The 21,528-nt window shown below is 32.0% G+C and overlaps 1 protein-coding gene across 1 annotated transcript; it reads right to left on the reverse strand.

Annotated features, from left to right (window-relative positions):
* Window positions 1-948: 948 nt before the first annotated feature.
* On the reverse strand, window positions 949-16,682 carry LOC134228610 (inner centromere protein-like). Its single transcript, XM_062710275.1, has 5 exons — window positions 16,510-16,682; window positions 8,177-8,327; window positions 7,662-7,957; window positions 7,218-7,390; window positions 949-1,710 (listed from the first exon to the last, which is right to left on the reverse strand). Exons 1-5 carry the CDS (start codon window positions 16,573-16,575, stop codon window positions 1,599-1,601), a joined length of 798 nt encoding a protein of 265 aa, XP_062566259.1. The 5' UTR covers window positions 16,576-16,682; the 3' UTR covers window positions 949-1,598.
* Between the last annotated feature and the right edge of the window lie 4,846 nt (window positions 16,683-21,528).

Here is a 21,528-nt window from a genome sequence, read left to right on the forward strand (position 1 = left end):
TTCTGCTTAAAAACCTCACAGTGGCAAGTGCATATTATAAAGCATGAAACTTGGCATCGCGGTAAGTATGTCGAAGTAAAAAAAATGTCATTTTTATTCGTTCTTTTGCATGTATTTACATTGTTTCACCTAACTATATTTACCCCTCTAGGTGAAATGTTGCAACTTATTTGTAAAATAAATTTAGCAGTGAAAGTTCATAGTATGACCGAGCATCGGAGCATACAATTCTAAAATTGAAATTTTAAAGTGAAAAGTTCTTCATGCCTATTCCATCATTCAGAACTTTTTTTTACTGGATATAAAATCTTTAACCGATATTATCTACAGTGCGTGTTTAGATGAAAGTTCTACAATCTATTGGAATTCCCATGGGTACCAATTGTGCCCCGTTATCGGCAACAGTTATTTCCATTCTTATGTCGACACGATATACTAGTATCTCGGTGAGCTTGAAATAAAAGATATCATAGATTCTGACATATCTGTTTCATATTTGAATCATCTAGAAAAAGATGCTATAAATGGTTATCTAACAACCGAGCTTTATGATAAACGTGATTACTTTGACATTTCAATCGTCAACTTCCCTTACTTATGCAGCAATATATCTTCATCACCTGCATACAGGGTTTATATATCTCAATTGATTCGATATACAAGAACATGCTCTACGAATGTTCAATTTCTAAAACGGGGTAAATTACTGACAAACAAGTTGATGAATTAAGAATATATATCAGCAATCTTGTTTAAAGTATTCATTTCATAAGATCTATGGTCGATATAGCGACCTTGTCAGCAAATACATGCATTGTTTAGTAATGGATTTTTTTTTTACAAAAAAAATTAACATTAAAAACTTCAAATCTGTGTTCATGTCAAAAAGTAAGTGCATTTATATTGCGTTTTTGAATGGTGGAGAAATAAAAAAAAACAAGAAAATAATGGATTTTCCTAAAATGTATTACAACTACAAACAAATCATTTTCAACAAATAATTCTGATGTCTCAAAATATGAAAATTGATGTTTATAACTGCATGTTACTATATACAGTAGTCGATTGATATGTCTCATCGTATTACCTGACAATTCACAACAAAATAAAATTAGGTAAATCTATTAAATGCACTCTCTCTCTCTCTCTCTCGTTCTCTTAAACAGTAGAATTTCAAAACATTAAAAAGTCACTAAAATCAAGCAGTTAAAGAAAACTTTTCAAGAGCCTGTTGAGTTTCAAAAGTAATTATTTTTCATTCTAAAAAAGATGTACAATTTGTCAAAATAAAATACTATCTCTGATAATGGCATCTTATATGATTAACATTATTGAAAAATAAATTAAATGTAGAATTGCAAATTTCCTTCTTTTATTTTATCACAGTCACAAACTGTTCAGTCAATTTTTTGAGGTAAGGCTGTTATGTTGGGACCTATATCAGTCTAATCCCAAGCTATAATGGACAGCAGTTTAGAGTTAGAGATGATACATGTGTTTGTTGAAGTTTTCCGGACTGAACACTTTGCCGGTATCATTTTTGATTTAATTAGTATTTTTCAAGGTCTTCAAAAGCTTCGTTCGTGTGGCCCAAGTCGTCAGCTCTTGAAGTAGCACGTGAAGAGAATCCTTTTGCGTTCCTTCTTTTTTTTCATTTCATCCAAACGTTCCTGTAGCTTCCGGTTCTGTATTTCTTTCTTGGCTGCCAGTCTGTAATGAAATTCAAAAGAATTGTCAGTAGCAGTAGTGTATTTTTCGGCACTTCTGTGTCTATCTTGAATGTACGTGCATAATCCTTTCGAATTTTTAATTTGATTCTGACAATCATTTTCTCATGTTAACATCTACAGTCTACTCTGACAAGCACATGCATAGGAATTCAGACTAAATAATTAGAAATCATTTTCTAAAATGAAGCACACTCTTTATAAACAAATTGATAAACAAGGATATCAATAGTCTCGTTTATAGGAGACATTTTTTTTCTTCAAATTTTCTGATCGATACAAGATCAGAAATTTCTTAAATCAGAAGTCGAATGCTGACTGGAGATTTTTTTTTACAAGCGTCTGACAATGATCTACACACTTGATTGACCACGGATGTTCTCATTCGCTCGATCATGACAAGGAGCACACCGCAATTAACGTATCGCCAAACCCCGCCCATCGCGCAATGGGAGATAACTCCAATGGCGCTCCGACATCATCAACATTGCGAGTAATGTTGACTTGTCCGAAGTTCCTGTGATTTTGTTGCAAAGTATTTGCCATAAAAACCCACTTTTAGACAAAAACAAAGGGCAAATGCTTTTACAATGGGTATATATATTCAATCACTCAAATATTCAAAAATTACTCATTATTTCTGAGTTCTTTTGCAAACATTGTTTCCATCATACTGTTAGCTGTCGACGAAGGAAAAAAAGCAAATTACAGAAACTTATTGCGACTGCAAAGCTGGGTAAATTATGTATTACAGCAAAGGCCTTTAATTCAATTTGCTAAATGTTGAAATTTGCAATAACACAAAACCCATGCGACATCGTAAAGACTTGCTTTTAGTTTCTTGGATATAAATTCTGAAAGGGGGGCCGATAAAGGAGCTGAGTCATTTTGGAAATGAAATCTGTCCTCTACTGGAAGGAAATAAATAATCTGGCCCCACCCCATCCCACGTAAGAGTTGTCGACGGTGTTTTATTTCTTTTTTTTTTAATTTCATTTATTTATTTTTTCAGCTTGTTAGAATTTCATAGGCGAAGAGGATAATAAATAATTAATATTTGCCATTAAAAATAAATAATGGTCCTTCACCGAGCATGAAAATTATTAATCTGACATTTCGGAAAAAATTCCCCCCCCCATTCCAGAATAAATGGTCGTCCCACAAAATTCTATAAATTTGACTTTGGAAAAACAGAAGCAGCACGTTTGTCACATGCAGTTAATCTGTAAGTTGGTTCTATTTCTTTCTTCTTTACTTTTAAGTTCTGAAAAATGTGCAGTAGTTGCATGGTTAAGAATATATATTGTAGTCAGTTTAAATATATTTCAAATCTAATGTACCCGGATATACAAAGTTCACAAATGGGACAACCATGTTATAGTACAATTTTTTGTACAAAAAAATATCCTCATTACTTCAGTCTGGACTAATTCCTTAAATCATATATAGCATTTTTTTTTTTGAGATATTGAATATAATACCGGTAATGACATTTCTTTACAATAAAAATAAATGAAGTCATTTAATTTTTATCAATAATTTCTGACAATTTTGAAATGTTGACGGTGTTCTCCATAAATAATACTAGTAATCATTAAAAGTTAATTTTTAGTGATAGAATAGAATCATTTTATTGGATTAAATCTGATTTAATTTTTTTTTTTAAATGCGTAAAAGTAAAAGTTTATAATAATGCATATTGAATAAACACTGGTAAAAAAAAAAAAAGCTATCAGACACTGTTGAGTTATAATAAGCACGATAATTGAAATTACTAACTCAAAAAGCTTATAGTTATCTTTTAAAAATAAATGCACGTTTTTGATCAATAATTTTGAAGGTAAAATATGCACGTATGTAGAAGTGTTACATGTAGAATTGGGGGCCATAAAACTTCAAGCTCACTTTTGATCACAGTCTCACTTTTCCACTAAATCTTCCTTTGGTAAAAGTGAGACCGAGATCAAAAGTGATTTTGTTTAAGTTTTATGGTCCCCAGGCCTGAGTTTACGTTTAGATATATTCTTATGTGTATGTATATGCATGTTATATATTTAAAAAGATCGAAGACAAGCAGTCTGTAAATCATTGCACAGGTGCTTGTATTTTTCAGGATTATTCAAAACCTTCCGTTTCAATATTAAAAAAAATCATGTTAAACGTGAAACAGCTGAATAGAAGTTGCATATGATTGATATATTTCCGTGATTTTCAAATAGAAACATATAGATTAAGTTGTCAGAGAATGGAAATGAAGAAAGAAGAATCAGAATTTTTTTTTAATATTAAAAAGGGGGGATCTCCACGAGCACCTGTGATACTGTACATAGATTTATCATTTATTTACACTCAATACCGATTTTTTGTGTATCTTTATCAATCTAAGAAAGTATAAATGTATAAACATGAAAAAACAAGTAAACAAGTTTTATTTCATTTCCTGACCAAAATATTTAGAAGTCCCGATTGACCTAAAACGTGTTGTCAGGTCCCGAAACATCGGCGTCCCGAATCATCGCGGTCCAAAAACATCCATGATTCCCTTTCGGGATACCTGTCGTCAGTGTTACACGTTTCCAAACTGAATCTTTTAACGATAATTGGACTTATTTGTTCAATTTCTTCATTGCCGACTGCTCGCTCATGCGAGTGTTTGTCGGAGCATATGGCGGAGCAAGTGTTTTCTGATCGCGCAGAATAAATAAAATTATTTCATTGGTTGAAAATTTGTTGTGATTGACAGCTAGCGATACGTTAATTTATATGACCGGTCGAAAGGGGATGCTTTCTCCTCAATGGCACCTGATCCACACTCAGATGGCTTTAGAGGCCTGTATTTGAACTACTATGTCTCAATGGACTTTTGAGCCCGATTACTGATGTTACCTCCGTACTTAAATTTCTAAGTAATGTTTCTCTCCAAGTACAGTGTACATGTATTGATTTTTAGTATCCAAAGAACTTTTAGCTCACCTGTACAAAACTTGCTTCTAGGGATGGACACTACAAAATTTGCTTCAGGAGCTGGATCTCACCTTCAATTATCAGATGAGCGACCAAGATTTAATGTTTTTGAGAAGTTCCACTTCCAAGTAACTATAAGTCCTCCCATGACCAATATCTTGCATCTAGGATGATGCATCTACATGTAGGGATGTACACTACCAGACTTGCTTCAGACGCTAGATTTGACTTACATTTTACAGGTAAGTATTTTAGCAGTTCCAATCCTTATTATAATAACTATAATTTCTACTTGGACCATACTTGCATGTGTTAGTATCATGTATTTAAGAATTGTGCACAACTGGATTGGGTTCGGATGCTTGATCTGACCTAGATTTACCAAATGAGTCACTATGAGCCCTGCTTGGACCAAACTTGCCTTTTTTGTTTATTTATTCATATTATTGCTAACGAAACCCTTTTCTAACCCCAGAGAGATTAAGAAGCCATAAATATGACAACGTTGCAGATAGATTCCCCACATTTGTTCCATACTCCCGTTTTCTCCTATGGCTCTTGCTAGCTAGGATTACTTCTTCCAAATCAACTTTCTAAGAAAACCCATTGATATTTTTCTTGGAAATTGGGGTCACTGAAAACCATTACACCGGAAATGGACTTTTCAATCTCCCTCTCTAATGAGGATTACTGAGTATCTGTCTTTTCATGAAAGTAATGCAGTCAGGTTTCTTTGAAGACGACACAATTCCATCCTTATACTTTGCAAGATCCGTTTTAGACATTCAATAGTCGCCTAAAATTCTCGGAGAGAATTATTGTAATAACACCAGAATTTATTGACTTCGTTTCTGTCAATTTTGCATTAAGAATGGTTTCCGGAATTATAAGGGTGGGCATAATCGATCCTGGTCTATCAAAAGTTTGCTACTTATGTTTGTTTCTATTGTTTGGATTCTTTTGTTGATCAAAACCTTTCCCTTTCAATTCTTTATATTGATGACTAAAAATTAATGATGGGAACTGTTTCTCCCGAACACTGGTCTGACATTTTATGAGAGGAACAAAGCAGGGGATTTATTATTTCACGTACTTGTTTAAGCTTCCTTTAACTTGTGTTCGGTTGACAACAGCAATGAATTTTTAATCTCACTCTTGTTATCATTAACCCTAAATAATCTTGAAAGATTTAAAAAAAATATATCAATATTTTTTTTTACAATCAAGTTCATTTGTTTAAAAGAATGAGTTTGAACTGTTTTTATTAATTTGAATTCTCCATCAGATGAGGAGAGAATATGTTACACTCACAGGCCATTGCAAACTTTTGCTTTGTCACTTAGTGTTCGTAACAAATGATTGTCTCTAGCTGATTTTACATTGAAATGATGAATATTCCCTGAAGTATTGTAGATGTCATTATTTTTTTGCACAAAGAAGGCATTCAACCTATTTACATGTTAACGAAATCGCTTAGAAAAAGAGAAAGCTTAAGTAAAAATATTTTCAGGTAGTCATAATGCAGAAATATCGGAAAATATAAAGCCAGATAGTCGATCATACTGTAAAAGAAAATCGAATATCCTGATATGTACCAAAAGGTTAAAATCCTCATTGTTTTCAAGTTAAACAATTTTCATTAACATCTATTGTTCAGTATATATTGCGATAATTATTCTTCGTTTTGACTTGTATCACATGATCAACTTTGTGTACGAGTAATTTTTATAGAGGTTACGAAGTATACCAGGGGCTTAGATGATTTCTATAGAGTTAGTTCTTTGGGACTAGCTTCAGGGGTCCTAACAAAACTAGGTCTAGTGGTGTTGAAACATACAAAATATTAATGCCAGTACTAAAGAGAAGACTAGTAGGATTTTGCAGTTCGTTATAATGAATAAATTCAAATTTTGAGTTTTCCTCGTATATCCCATTCATCTTTTATAGATTAAAAGTCTATTTTTTAAAAACTTCATTTTCCAGTTCTTAGGAGAAAACATTCTAAGAATTATCCACTTTTATAAACATGTGACATGATATTAAGTCTCCTCCAAAGAAAAAAAAAATTGTTTGTATCATCTGTCCTTAAGTCGCTTTAACTCATAAAAACAAAGAATTATTTTCGAAAAATCAAGATGCGATATCTACGGTTTTGTGGGAGTCAATGAATTAATGAATAAAAAAGCTAATAAAAAGAGAATATTTTTAGATCAAAATCCATTTGAGCAACTGTTTGTTTTAGATATCGTCGAATATCTGATAAGATGTCCCTTGAGGTTGTGTTGTATACTTACTGTTTGTCCACCAGTAGGGCCTTCTCCAGTAATTCTGAAGCCTTCTCTGTATACTTACTGTTTGTCCACCAGTAGGGCCTTCTCCAGTAATTCTGAAGCCTTCTCTGTATACTTACTGTTTGTCCACCAGTAGGGCCTTCTCTAGTAATTCTAAGGCATTCTCTGTATACTTACTGTTTGTCCACTAGTAGGGCTTTCTCCAGTAATTCTAAGGTTCTCTCTGTATACTTACTGTTTGTCCACCAGTAGGGCCTTCTCCAGTAATTCCAAGGCCTTCTCTTCTGTGGTCTTCTTTTTGACTGCCCGTTCCTGTCGCCTCTTCTCTAACATCTCGGCGTGACGGTGTCTCTGATACTCCATCTGATGGTCCGCAGCCGCCATGTTCTTCATTATCAAATCGGTCTCCTAAAGGATCATTCGTTGTTTTAATTAATGTTTGAAATATTCATTTACGCATATGTGTTGTGTCATGCCAGTGTTCAAAAACAAATTTAAACTCTTCATATGATATAGTCCTCGAGAATTAAAGAATTAAACTAATATGACATTGCAAAATCTTGATTAAAAAATAGGTATTCATGCTGAAGTTTGGAATGGCATTTTGGCGGGAAAGCTATGAGAACTTTTGTTTAGGTTCTTGCTTAAATAACAGATATCTTCCTGACCATGTCATTACCTCTTCGATGGTTTTCTGTGACATGACGGGTGTGGGTAAACTTCTGGAACTGATAACGCTAACAGGACGTTCATTGTTAGGGGAATGTATGCTCGGGTTACTGTGAACACTGAGAGAACTTCCGGTCCTGTCCTTCTTTTTCCGGATATAGTCCACCACAGCTGCTCGACTTCTAGCATCATCTCTTTCGTTAACGATTGAAATTCTAGAAGAGGCTCTGGAAGCTTGACTTTTTCGTCCTTTCTTTTCCAGATACTTATCGACCGCTTGCTTTTCGTATTCAATTCGTCGTTGTTCTGTCAATATAATTGTTTTCATTACGACATTGAAATGTCCGTGACTGAGTAAATATCAATACACCCGAATTGCAAAACTACATCAATTATTTGAAATTCTCGACTTCAGATGGGTAGTGTAGCAATTAAATGCAATTAAATGCTTCAAGAAAAAAATATCATCATCAATACTTCTACATTGGTAAACAGAAGTAGACAAGATATCACATTTATTTATACCAAGCATTCGAGACTCGGCTCTCAGTTGTTCGGTTTCGTCTTCAAAATCCAGCATGGTTCCCCGAAGTTCCATCCTGCTTTCTTCAATGGCGTCTATCATGTCTTCTGTCTCTTGTTCAAATAAGTCAAGTAGAGATTCAATGAAGGCTTTCTGCAATAAAAATAATAACCAAAAATAATATCTAGAGACATTAATGATTTATGTACATGGCTATATTTTTAGGAATGTTCTAGAAAATTTTCAAGAATATTTGATCAAATTCTGAATGTTTCAGACTAAAAATTCTAGATTAATTTTCAAAGTGATTTCAAAATTATAAACTCAATGCTGGTATTTTTGTTTTGCTTGCTTTATCGTGTCTGGTGATTGGAAATATGTCATTCATCTATAATGATGTTAACAGTTATCAAACTCAATAAAACTGTGAAACAATATAAATCGGGAGCAGAACACTGTTTAAACATCAGAGGTGGGATTGGGTAACATAGAGGAGTAAGCATCCCATGTCGACTGGTCACACGCGTCATGCTCTCATTGTTACACGATCGGACGAACAAAAAATCCGTATACAATTCAGTAGAAAATAATGCCTAACAGTTAGTGTGAAAAAGTCAGCATTCGACAGAATGATATAGGTATTGTAAATGCTGACAAGATAACCCTTTCAGGTTCTGGACATTGTGTACAGACTTTAAAAAAACAACAAACTGAAATTCAATAGTTTTAATTTAAAACTACATTACTATTGTCATTTCTTGGATTTAATTCTACAAGGGATAATACAACTTATACTCATAGCTCCCTTACTTAGGAGGGAATTTTCAAAATCATATGTCAGTTTTGAATATTTTTGATATCCCAAGCAACCAATATGAATTCAAATATATATCTATTTTGGATACCGAAACTTCATAAAAATTCTTACAGATAAAGATACATAGCGGGTTCCTGTAAATCTTTTACCAAGCCTCTTTCTTTACTCCTCACTAAGATTATTAACAGTATTAAAGGAGAAACTCCAAGAATACTGTGCAATAGTATAGTCGAGAAGTGGTGTAAATCAGATGTGGATACTTAAAAATTCCAAGGAGCTTTTGGAATATTTGAAATCACAAAATTTTACTAAAATCAACATTATAAAATCTTGCGACTTTTAAACCTGAAATACAACCATTCCCTACGATAAATTAAAGCCAAAGCTTTCTGACATCAATGACTGCTGCTTTTTCGATAAGAATTGAACTTGTAAATTTAGTTGTCGTTGGTTATTTGCAAAACTATTTTTAAAAAAACATTCTGATTGTACACACAAGTACTCTGAATATTAATATTAAAAAGAAGCTTGAATATATATGTGACCTCTGATTTTTTGGAGGCTCGTGCTTGCTCTGCTCCAATTTTGCATTTTTAATGGACCTTTGAGCTTGAATACTGTTCATTATCATGGTTATCTCCATACATTTCATTAAAACATGAGAGTATAAATGAAGAAAAACATTGCAATAAGCAGACTACTTTAATATTTTTCTGAGACATATACTACAGTAAGTTTCTTCTGATAAAGGGATTGAGTGAGGTGGTAAAGAATAATTATAACAATGTGTACTGATCAAACCTAAAATTACAACCGAAATTGTTGTCTAAACCATATTCTGTAAAAATAGAACTATATTGTAATTGTTTCTTGAACAAAACAATCACTAGCTACAGAATGGTATTGCTTATTGTGTTTTTATAGTATAGGATATATTTATATTCGTTTCCAAAATGTCGATAATAATTCAAAGTTATTTAGATCCAATGGGGTTAAAAATAAATCATATAAAAAAATATGAAAAGGTGAAATGTTGAATAGTGATTTTTGGAATATGAAGATAACGAACAGTATTCAAGATCATTAATATTCAATAATTAATTATAAGTATTACATTTTGTGCTACAATTTGACTTTTTTCTTCTTGAAATCAAAACGACTCGAATAATAATGTTTTCCAGTAAAAAAAAAAATGAATCTCGCAAATTTTTAAAACTTGCACAGCTACTAGTATATCGTATCTTTAACATGAATGCAAAATAAATTTTGAAATTAGTACTCCAAAAAAGATACATTACAAGGGTTTTGTTTTTTAAGTTTCAAATTTAAGTACAATGTATAATTTTTTTCCATGTAACAGCGATCATACCGTCAATCATTATTTCCTTATAAAATGTCACCAAGGTCCTGTGAAGGAGAAACTCTCGTTTTAACCAAAATGATACATGAGGAGATAACGAAAAGTATTGGAGCTCAAAAGTTCATTAGGCATTACAAAATATGAGCGAGCAACCACAGACCTCCAAAACACCAGAGGTGGGATCAGGTTCCATGGAGGAGTGAACATCCCCTGCGGACCGGTCACACCCGCCGTGTGCTCCTTTTCAATATTGGGAAATAACGGGGGAAAAAAATCGGACAACTCAGTGTGTAAATAATAGCCTAACAATCAGTATGAAAAAAAGTCAGCATTTGACTCAATGATAAATAGTATTTGCAGACAAGGTCATCGTATTGACCAAAGAACTTACAAACAAATGACGACTTTAAATGAGACTGCTGATATTCTTGCTTAATCAACTTGTTTTTCAATAACTTGCCGTTTAGAAATTGTTCATACGCAGAACAAACGAATCGACTGAAAGATATAAATTCCGTATGCAGGTGATAAAGGTATATTGCTGCAGAAGTAAGGGAGGTTGACGATTTAAAAGTTAAAGGTATCACGTTTATAATAAAGGTTTGCTGTTAGATAACCATTAACGCCTCTTTCTAGTAAAAGATCCAGATATGAAACAAATGTATTAGACCTTGTGGTATCTTTTATTTCAAGCTCAACGGGATATATCGTATCGACATAAGAATGGAAATCACCATTGTTAATTGACAGTACGTCGTATATCTAAATGCCGAGTTGAAGGTCACAGCAAGTGTTTTCTTTTCACGTAAAAGATTTTGAACAAAGTCTGCTTCATATGAATACAAAAAATAGGTCTGTTAATAACGGGGCGCAAATGGTACCCATGGGATACCAATAAATTGTTAGAAGACCTGGTCTCCAAAACCACATAGATATTGTCAATCAGAAACTTAAGCATCTCTTTAATATCAACTTTTATAAGAGTACTTGGGTGTACAATCAGAATTTTTTTTTTTTTTACAAAGTACTTGTAGTTTTGCAAATGACCAATCACAAGTAAATTTACGAGTTCCATTCTTATTCAAAAAGCAGCTGTCAATGATGTCAGAAAGCCTGGACCGTAATTTATCGCGGGAAATAGTTGTATATGTATAACAGGTTGAAAAGTGGTTAGTTTTTATGTTGTTAATTTTGGTTAAATTTTGTGATTTCAAATGTTCCAAAAGTTCCTTGGAATTTTCCAGTATTCATGTCTGCGCAAATCCATTATAGATATTGTCATTCAAATTCATTTTGGTTGTTTGGAATATTAAAAATATTCAAAACTGACATATGATTTTTGAATTTTTGAAGAATTTCCTCCTTAGCAAGGGAGATACAGCTAGGTTTAACTTTTGAATCGTCAACAACTTCCGTTACTTGTAATGCAATATACACACATCACCTGTTCACGGGGTTTGTGTTTCCCAGCTGATTAGACTAGCTGGCAAGAGCATACTCAATGCATGAATTATTTCTAAAACGAGGCAAGCTATTGACATAAACGTTGATGAATCAAGGATATCGAGTGACATTGGACAGTATTCAGAGTTCAAAACCCTTTACCCTCAGTTGTAAATGTTGCATAATGTAAAAATGTAATGTTTAATATTATGCATAGTGCATAGTTTAAAGTACATTTTTATGTTATTTTTAGGTTCTTCAATTCAAACGGGATTATTTTTTCATATCAGATGGAACGGTTGCTTGTATATTCAATTACTACATGTATTTCCAAATAATACATCACTGAAATTATCGAAGTAAGCTAGAAAGAGAGGGGAGATTCTTTTCTCGGACTAATTGAGAAATTCTCAATTTATTATTTTTTAATCAGCGGAATATAATTTTTTTTGTTTTAAAGCAAATCGGCTCAACCATATAGTCCTATATTAAATGGTGATAGTATTCGCACCAGCTTCCATTATTGTTAAGTTAATTGCATCTCATTAGCGAATGTAGCTGTCACAATACAAACAGAGATCTGCCCAGATCTCATTTCACGGTTCAATAAATCCGGAAATCAATCAGCGTGAGTATACCCAACAAACATGGACGCCATTTAGGCATGCCGATACAGAAATAATTATTAACACGACATTGTGAAAAGTTGGGTTTGAATTAATTGATTTCTATTTATTTTCGCTCGTGTGTGGGTACAGAAGAAGTCTTCTTACTTTATTTATCCTTTTCGATTGTTATGGTTTATTTATATATTTGGATTAAAGTTCACTCACAAAGAAAATTAAAATTTAATGAATATGCCTCTATATTGAGATACTATTTAGAAATAATGTTATCATCTTTATATGATCTTTGTTTTCAAAATTATTTAAGAATTTTTTTATTTTATATTTTGCTTTGCAGTTGGTCCCTTTTGAGAGTTTTTTTAAAATTAACTTGGGTTTACTACCGTTATTGTTAATTTGTCTATCGTTATATTTAGAATTGCAGGCTCTTTAAATAAGTTTTAATATTATATGGCGATTCTGTCCTCTCAAGTAATACGGACGATTCTTAATAAATTTTGGCCAATCCACAGTTCTTCTCATTGTAGCTGCAGGTCTGTAGAGTTATGGTTTTATATATTTGTCTTTGACCATAACGTCAAAGACAAAGATATAAAAAAAATAACGCTACAGATCTGCAGCTATTCTTATTGTTGAACAAAGACATCCAACGGGCAAACATGTGTTTTTGTTGTCGTCGTTGTAATTTATTTTGAGTTAAAATGGAATATACTTTAATTCACATGTGTTTTAGATCTAACAACACAGAAGGACCAATTTTAAATATCTATCATAAATTTAACACGCATACATCAAAAATAAAATGATTCAAAATTATGTTAAATCAACTTTCAAAAAGCATTGCTTGGCCGATGACACTATGTACCAACATGTAAATAAAGGGATTAATTTCAAGGGTCAACAGAGTCAAATATAAGATCAATTGTGTCTTTATTAGGAGGGTGTATACGTAAGGTTTTGTAGAATTTAATAAGTTTTGATATTAACAATTAATATAAAGTCCAAAAAGTTTATTGAAGAAGTACGTAAAATAAATTCCTTTTCACAAAGTAACACTAAAAAGACAAACATTTGTTCAGTTTAATGGAGTTCTTAATCCCTTTGCTTTTAAAGTTGTGTTTTCCTATGGCAATATTTGTAAATATAGCATTGTGTAAACAATACAAGGAAATAGCATGTAAAGAAGGGAAATTTTAATATCAAAAGAATCTTCTACATTGTATATGATTGTTTATATTGCATATTATCATAATGTTGTTTAGCAAGTAAACAATATACATGCATATTATGTGAAAGAAATGACCGCACAAAATGAATATTCAGTTTTTTTCACGAAGCAATGTTGTGAAAAGCCTATTGAAGCAGATTCAAAATGGTTTAATTTATACATAAGCTATCATTGATTTCTCCTTAATAAAATTTACCTCTATGATAATTTTGCTTTAAGATCTCAAATGATCATTAAAATTGCAAGAACTTGTCAACATTACATGTTTAACAAAGGAGCCTGTTAACGAATTTTAATTTGCGCGAAATAATCAATTGTTCCGGTCTTTATTTGATACCAGATCAAAGGCCCAGTGAGAAATATTCTTTAACCCATTATTCTTACACAGTGATAATTCGTAGAATACAATATCGAAAGAAAGGTTTAAGTTAAATCGAACACTCTGGAGCCAAAAAAAAAAACTAGAAACACAAAAAAGTCAGTGAAGCTTTGTTAGGCCTGATCAATAGGGAGAAAGAAGGAGATACCTTTCTCTTCATATCGTAATGGAATACATGTATATAAAATGAATAACTACGAGTAATGAAGATTATTTGAAGATTTCAGACAGTCTTCCAAGAAATAATCTTTCACACAGTAAAGGTTCATACTGAGAAAGCAGATAGATACAGTACAAAGTAATTTAAATAAAAACAGACACAATTAATATGAACTTTGGAGAGAAAGAAAAGAAGAGTTTTTTAAAGGAAACTGTTAAATACATTTTTAAAAATTAATAATGTAAGCTCTAAACTTAAACCTACAGAAATCTATAACTGACTGTACCAACAAATAAAGAGAAGCTCATGAATTATTGAACTGGAACGTCCCAAAAGTCTATCCTTTTACGATAATGGATATTAGGATGAAAATTTGAACGATAAGTAAAGATAAACGTTGTTTGAAAAGGAAACACTGAACAACGGAACCAAAGATAACCATAAAGATTATTTGAAGTATGAACACAAGAGGACAAAAAGCCTACTCTTCAGTGATAGTGGAAAAGATCTACTTTAGACCTGTGACTGTGTATTTTATTTTGAAAAATAAATAAAAATTCCGGAGGAAAAAAGATAATTTCTTGCGACGTGATAAAGAGGGAATAAACCACCTTGATTGAATACAGAAGTACAAATGTATGTCCTATAGTTCTGGGGAAAGCGACAGTTTATTAAATGAAACTATGATTCTTTTCCCTTCCGACCTAACGTCTAATGATGCTGGGAATTCTTTATACATGTACATTTCAAATTTACTATACAGTTCCACATGAATAAAAAGCTATCTGTACAATACAATAATCTTATTTGTTTACTAAAATTCATTACTTAACATCACATATGCTTAATTAATGCTTTTTGAAGGCTCGTTTGAATTATCTTCAAAATGGAAAATGCCACACGGGATGGCAGCACCATCATAGAGAGTCAAGTCAGATTAGCTGACCATTGAAATGAAAGCATTAAGTAATGTGCTATACTGTGGAAGCCTCATTTATAAATCCTCATGATTAGATCACATACGTATTTGTCCAATCATTCACAAGTGTTATTTTTCAAAGGGAAAAAAGCTTCATTTTTTGCCGTTTTCCTCAAATAAGCATTTTTGTTGGCAAATATAATCTTAACATTACAAATTTATTTTAGTAAACAAAAAATATATAACAAAATATAAGCCTGTGACATTACTTTTATTTGTGTAATAACTTGTCTTCATGTTACCTTAACGTGAGTTAATTTTATTAAATTAACTGAGGATCATGGTACCATGGTATAAAAATTGCTGCATATAAACATGTCTTCAAAGAGTTTTGGAAATGGATAAATTTAACTTTTCATAATTACTGAACATAAAACAATTCGACTAAATATACCCATTATGTTTTATGTTTTGCATAAATTTATTTGCTATTTGCTTTGGTGATTTATTATATATGGAGAATGTTTTTGAACTATATATATTCAGTGTATGGCTTATCAGTATTTCCTTTATCAAATGTTTAATATTTTGCTTATTATTATCATTGAGTAGAATTATAAACTAATCTTAGATAAATTCATGAAAATATGTAGCATTTTGACATACACGTATTATGAATTAAAATGTTTTCTAATGTTACGGTTTTTATGTTATGGCTATTTATTACTGGAAGCTTGAACATCATCATTTATAGCTTCGCCGTCCGAACTGATCATAGCATTTTAATTTCTATTCAAAAAGCCAAAAATGTACTATTCTTTGAAATTGTGTCCAGCTACCAACTGCATAACATTTTATAATTTATAAAACAAAACAACTGTTAATCCTTTCTCTTACGTTTGGGTGTAAAGATATCACATCTTGTTAAAAATCAAATTTTTCACTTTTCATATAATTATAATTACACTTCTTTGTGTTCAACACTGTAGGTACGTGTACATCATTGATAAATTGTCCCGATCCTTTCTTTCTTATTTAATTAAGGTACATCTCCCTCATTTTCAAAAGTAACTAATTGATTTGCCTAAAAAATTAGTCGAATTGTCAACACTGTTTTGTCTGTATTGAATAATACATGTAAATATCATAATAACACCAGCTATCACATATTAGTTAATCAATAAATGTTAGCTATTTCTTTAAAGTTATCAGAAAAGTAATGAAGTTTATTTCCCCAGTTGCTATTAAGGCTGTATAATTTTGTAATTTACTGTGTTTTTCAGAATCTTCAAATTCTTATTTTCCGCCATGATTAAAATGGCGTGAAAGGAAATGTAATTGCCTAATCGTTAAATTGAGGGGAAATCGATTTCAAACTATCAGCTAATGGCACATCGACTTACCCGTATTTCAATGGAAAGCCCCTTAATTTTTTTCTTGACCGTTTCATTTTTCAAAAGTTCCTCCATCTTTTTAAAATATTTCCTGTTTTGAAATGTAAAATTGAGATTAAATCCCTTTTCACAAAGAGGGCATCATCTGAACCCTACTACGCTGTGTTCAGCAGGCAGTACTGATGGATATTGGTTTCCAGATAAAACATTAAACTTCATTCTGAGCCTATCGTAATACGGCTATAGCATGTGACAGGTAAAAATCGATCCATTGATCGGCAGGTATAACTGGGCTTGCATCAGATCGATATCTCTTGTAGACTTTTGGAATAGCATCTATTAATACTGAGGCTGAAAGCCAAATGTGTACAATACAATGTAAAGTTATTCAATTCGATGATTATTTGACGTTATCGTTAAATGATCTCCTCAATCTCTACTTTGTTGGTTTGAATTTTTTAGAACACGAGTTTATGGTACATCGATAGTTGATGTTTATATCGTTCAATGTCATCAAATCAATATTGTGTAATTCTCAGAAGATGTTCCTCTTATCTTAAAATCAGATGATCCTGAATTTATCAACAACTTTTGAATAATGATTTTTTTTATTAAGGTGTGACATTGGACGACTTAAATATTTAATGCTATATCTCCGATATTTTGTGTATTTTAACAAATAATATGGTTGATGCAATATTAATTTAAACTGGGTATCAATATACATGTATTGTCGACTGACCTCCAATGATTACACGTGCATCTGACCATTGTATGGTTGATTTTGATGAGCGACAACGCTTTCTGGTCGTTCAATTGGTATCTTCATATTATATCTAACTTGGCTCATTATCCTTGGTGGTGGTTCTCTAGAACTATTACAATACAGCAATACATCTATTACATTTGTATTGGTTTTGACTTAGTTTGGTTGTTCCTTCTATCTTGTGTATTGTGGCACATGGGTAAAGGACATTTTAAGGATGATGACATCATTCTTTTCCCGTAGATCTTCTTGTCTTTTATCCATATTAACTTTTAATTACTTTCATTTAAATGGCAATTGAACCTTCATACCTTTAGAGTTAAATTATAAGATTTCTTTATTGATACTGTATTTTGTCTTTTAAAGTCTTTATTATATGTTTTCTTTCATCTGTTCTTTCTTCAAGACAAAACTCTCCAAATTACAATTTTTTGTAGATTACTGGTGATGCTACTACATGTACACATCATATAAACAAACTTTGTCTGACATAGGTATTTTAATTAAACTTGTATATTAAAATTTATGGGTTTTTTAAATACTCAAGCGTTTTCATGCTTCGGCTACTTCATTTTTATATTGTGTACATGAATTCAATTGGACAAAAGTGTTTGTTGCTGGTGTAAAAAAAGACGATATACGGTAATCTAACAACCAAGCTTTATGATGAACGTGATGACTTAACTTTTCAATTGTCAACATTCCTTACTTATGCAGCAATATACCTGCATCACCTGCATATTGAGTTTAAATCTCTCAATTGATTCGATACGCAAGAACTTTTCCTACGTATACAGTTTTTAAAACGAGGAAAATTGTTGATAAACAAGTTGATGAAACAAGAATATCAGCAGTTTCGTTTGAAGTTATCATTTCGTTGAGTTCTATGGTCGATACAATGACCTTGTCAGCGAATACAATTTGTCACTGAGTCAAATGCTGACTGACGTTTTTCATACAAATTTTTAGTCCATTATTTACCCACTGAATTGACAACGGATTTTACCATTAACTATCGATCGTGACAAGGAGCAAACGGAATCACAGGTCGACAGGGGCTGCTAACTCTTCCATGGCACTTGATCTCACCTTGATGTTTTGGAGGTCCGTGTTTGCTGCTCCTATTTTGTATTGTTTTATGGACTAAAAATGTTGAACTTGATGATTGTTCGTTATCTCCATATATTTCATAGAAGTAAAATAAACATGCCTAATGTACAAAATCCGAGAACAAATACATTTTTTATGTTGTAATGTAAATTATACATGTCAAATATAAATTTTACTTGTCCAAATTTCAGAAACAGAAAATGCTGATATGGACAATTGTACAATAGCCCGTAGACAATGATCAGTTATAAAGTTTTGGGAGCAATTCAACTTCAAACTTGTACATGTGTATATATCTTACCAATATTAATTCTAAAGCTGCAATTAAATTTGTATACTGTGCTAAAGTCTTGTGTACAATACTGTAGTATGTCAGAAAATTTGTTACATTAATGCTTTTCAAAGTTGTCATTACGGTCACATACCGCCTTTTTCTTATGCATGTACATGTATAAGAACTACACCATGTTTGTGCTTAAGAGTTGTTTCTATGCTAACCAAGGAGAATGGAAGTAGGGCTTTAATCAAGTGCTTTGTGCTTACTGCTCGATAGCACCTGATCCCACCTTTGTGTTTAGAAGTCCGTATTTGTATACTTTTCATGTAGGGAGAGGGCGAAATAAGTTTTAAGAATCTGTGCCCAATCCCATTGTATATATATATATTACAATAAAATATGTTCAATTCAAGTCCGTATTTGCTTTGTTCCATTTTTATTGTTTCGGTGCACCTTTGAGCTTTATTGCTGTTTGTTAACTTCATACTTTCTTTAGTAAGTAAAACGTCCAAATATAAACAGTTGTGGCAGACTTCGTTGTGTCTTCTTTATCTAGTTCAGTTGGATGTATCGAGTCAATATAAATCATGAATGGAATTAACTATACTGCTCATAGACAAACCGTCGGCGATATATCTGAATTTGAAGTTGAAGGACAAAGAAATTTTCTTTTTCTCAAGGAGAAAATTTTGAATATATATAGTAATTTTTTTTATATGAATTCCTTGTATTAAGTATTTCCAATTCTCTTTTCACTCAATTATCCGAAGATTCTGTGAAAAATGTGAAATGTTGAATATTGAAAATAATTCGAAAATCATTTTTTAAGAATTTTCAAGAAAATTTTTAATGATCATTTTTTTTTCTCAATCTGTATTTTTTAAAATTAAAATTTCAATTTTTAAAATTAACATATTTATATCTCCAATAAAATTATATTGAAATTAGGTTAAGAAATTAGAAAATGCTAATGATTTGGCATTTTATAGTGTTATATGAATTTTAAAAAATAGGCCACACCTAATTTTAACGTTCCAATATACTGTACATTCATTACCCCCCCCCCCCCTCATATGAAATACATGTACGTAGTTTAAAAATTGACTAAATATAAAAAAGTTGACATCAAAGAGATGCTTGAGTTTCTGATTGACAATATCTATGTGGTAATTGGAGACCAAGTATTCCAACAATCTATTGGAATTCTGATGGGTACCAATTGCGCTCCGTTATCAGAGGATCTTTTTTCTATATTCATATGAAGGAGAATTTGTGCAATATCTTATGCGTGAAAAGAAGAAAACACTTGTTGTGGCCTTCAACTCGACTTTTAGATATATCGACGACGTATTGTCAATTAACAATGGTAATTTCCATTCCTGTGCCGATACGATACATCCTAATGAGCTTGAGATAAAAGATACCACAGAATCTGACACATCTGTTTCATACTTGGATATTTTACTTGAAAAAGACGTTAATGGTAATCTAACAACCAAGCTATATGATAAACGTGACGACTTTAACTTTCCTGTCGTCAACCTTCCTTACTTATGCAGCAATATCCATTTCTCACATGCATACGGAGTTTATATACATGTGTCTCAGTTAATTCGATACGCAAGAGCATGCTCTACGTATGAACAATTTCTAAAACGAGGTAAACTATTGACAAACTGGTTGAGGAAACAAGAATATCAGCAGTATCGTTTAAAGTCATCATTTCGTAAGTTCTATGGTTGATACAATGACCTTGTCAGCAAATAAAATTTATCATTGAGTCAAATGCTGACTGACGTTTTTCATACTAATTGTTAGTCCATTATTGATACACTGAATTGACAACGGATTTTTCCGTTATTACCTGATCATGACAAGGAGCACACGGCGGGTGTGACCGGTCAGCAGGGGGTGCTCACTCCTCCATCGCACCTGATCCCACTTCTGATTGTTCGGAGGTCCGTGTTTGCTCTGCTTTATTTTGTATTGTTCTATGGACTTTGAGATTAAATACTGTTCGTTATCTCCATATCCTTCTTGAAAACAAATTTCAGACAACATTGCAATTATAATATACCCTCTTTCCAGTAGAAATCGTCATATGAATAGTGCAAAGCCTGTGTAATTTTAAATGACAGTTATTTGTACTATGCTGTATTCGAATTGCATGTATTGTCATCAGATAACAGGAAAACACGATTCTTCATAATCAAGAATGCAGAGTATTGCATAATTGTTTATGTTATTTCTTCATAATACGTACACCTACATGTGGATAAAAAATATTCTTTTAGAAAAATATAACTGGTATCAGATGATAGCATATTTTGTATCACTTTTTTATTTTTCAAATACAGCACAAAAGTATAGCCTCCACGCCCCTTAGAAGGTTCATAATTACAAAGGACACCTCACATAAGCATCAATTATATATACCGTAATGTATTCAGAAAGAACCCCAGTGAAGAATAGAAACTGGCTTGAAACAATTGTATGAAGTTAATACGTACAAAAACAGATAAAACAGAAGTTATCGCATTATAATATGTTAAAAATACATGTAAATATTTTATGATATATATGGCAACAAAATAACTGATAACAACACCAATAATTATGAATATATAAAATGATATAGCATCGATACATATAAAAAAAACTCAGGTCGATCTTTATATTGAACTTGTGTTGACAACTCTAAAATTAAATACTGACATCCTTTTTGAGCTTAAAATATGTGCTGTGGACTAGCAGGGAAAAAATCATTCAAAAATTGATAAACGATATTTTCATCTTGAAGCACATTGAATAAAAAAGCTAAGTCCATTCTTTTTTAATATTAAAATTTCTCCATATGAACAAGATTCGAAGTTTT

This window comes from Saccostrea cucullata, unplaced genomic scaffold (genome assembly GCF_032062105.1).
Source record: "Saccostrea cucullata isolate Sc308-1 unplaced genomic scaffold, CSIRO_AGI_Scuc_v1 ctg4866, whole genome shotgun sequence".
In the NCBI taxonomy this organism is placed as follows: domain Eukaryota; kingdom Metazoa; phylum Mollusca; class Bivalvia; order Ostreida; family Ostreidae; genus Saccostrea; species Saccostrea cuccullata.

Coding starts and splice junctions, on each gene's coding strand:
- LOC134228610 (XM_062710275.1), bottom strand. CDS start 16,575: ATGGAGGAACTTTTGAAAAATGAAACGGTCAAGAAAAAAATTAAGGGG. Junction 7,958..8,176: donor AGCCGAGTCTCGAATGCTTG/GTATAAATAAAT, acceptor TTATATTGACAG/AACAACGACGAATTGAATAC. Junction 1,711..7,217: donor GCCCTACTGGTGGACAAACA/GTAAGTATACAG, acceptor ATTTCATTACAG/ACTGGCAGCCAAGAAAGAAA.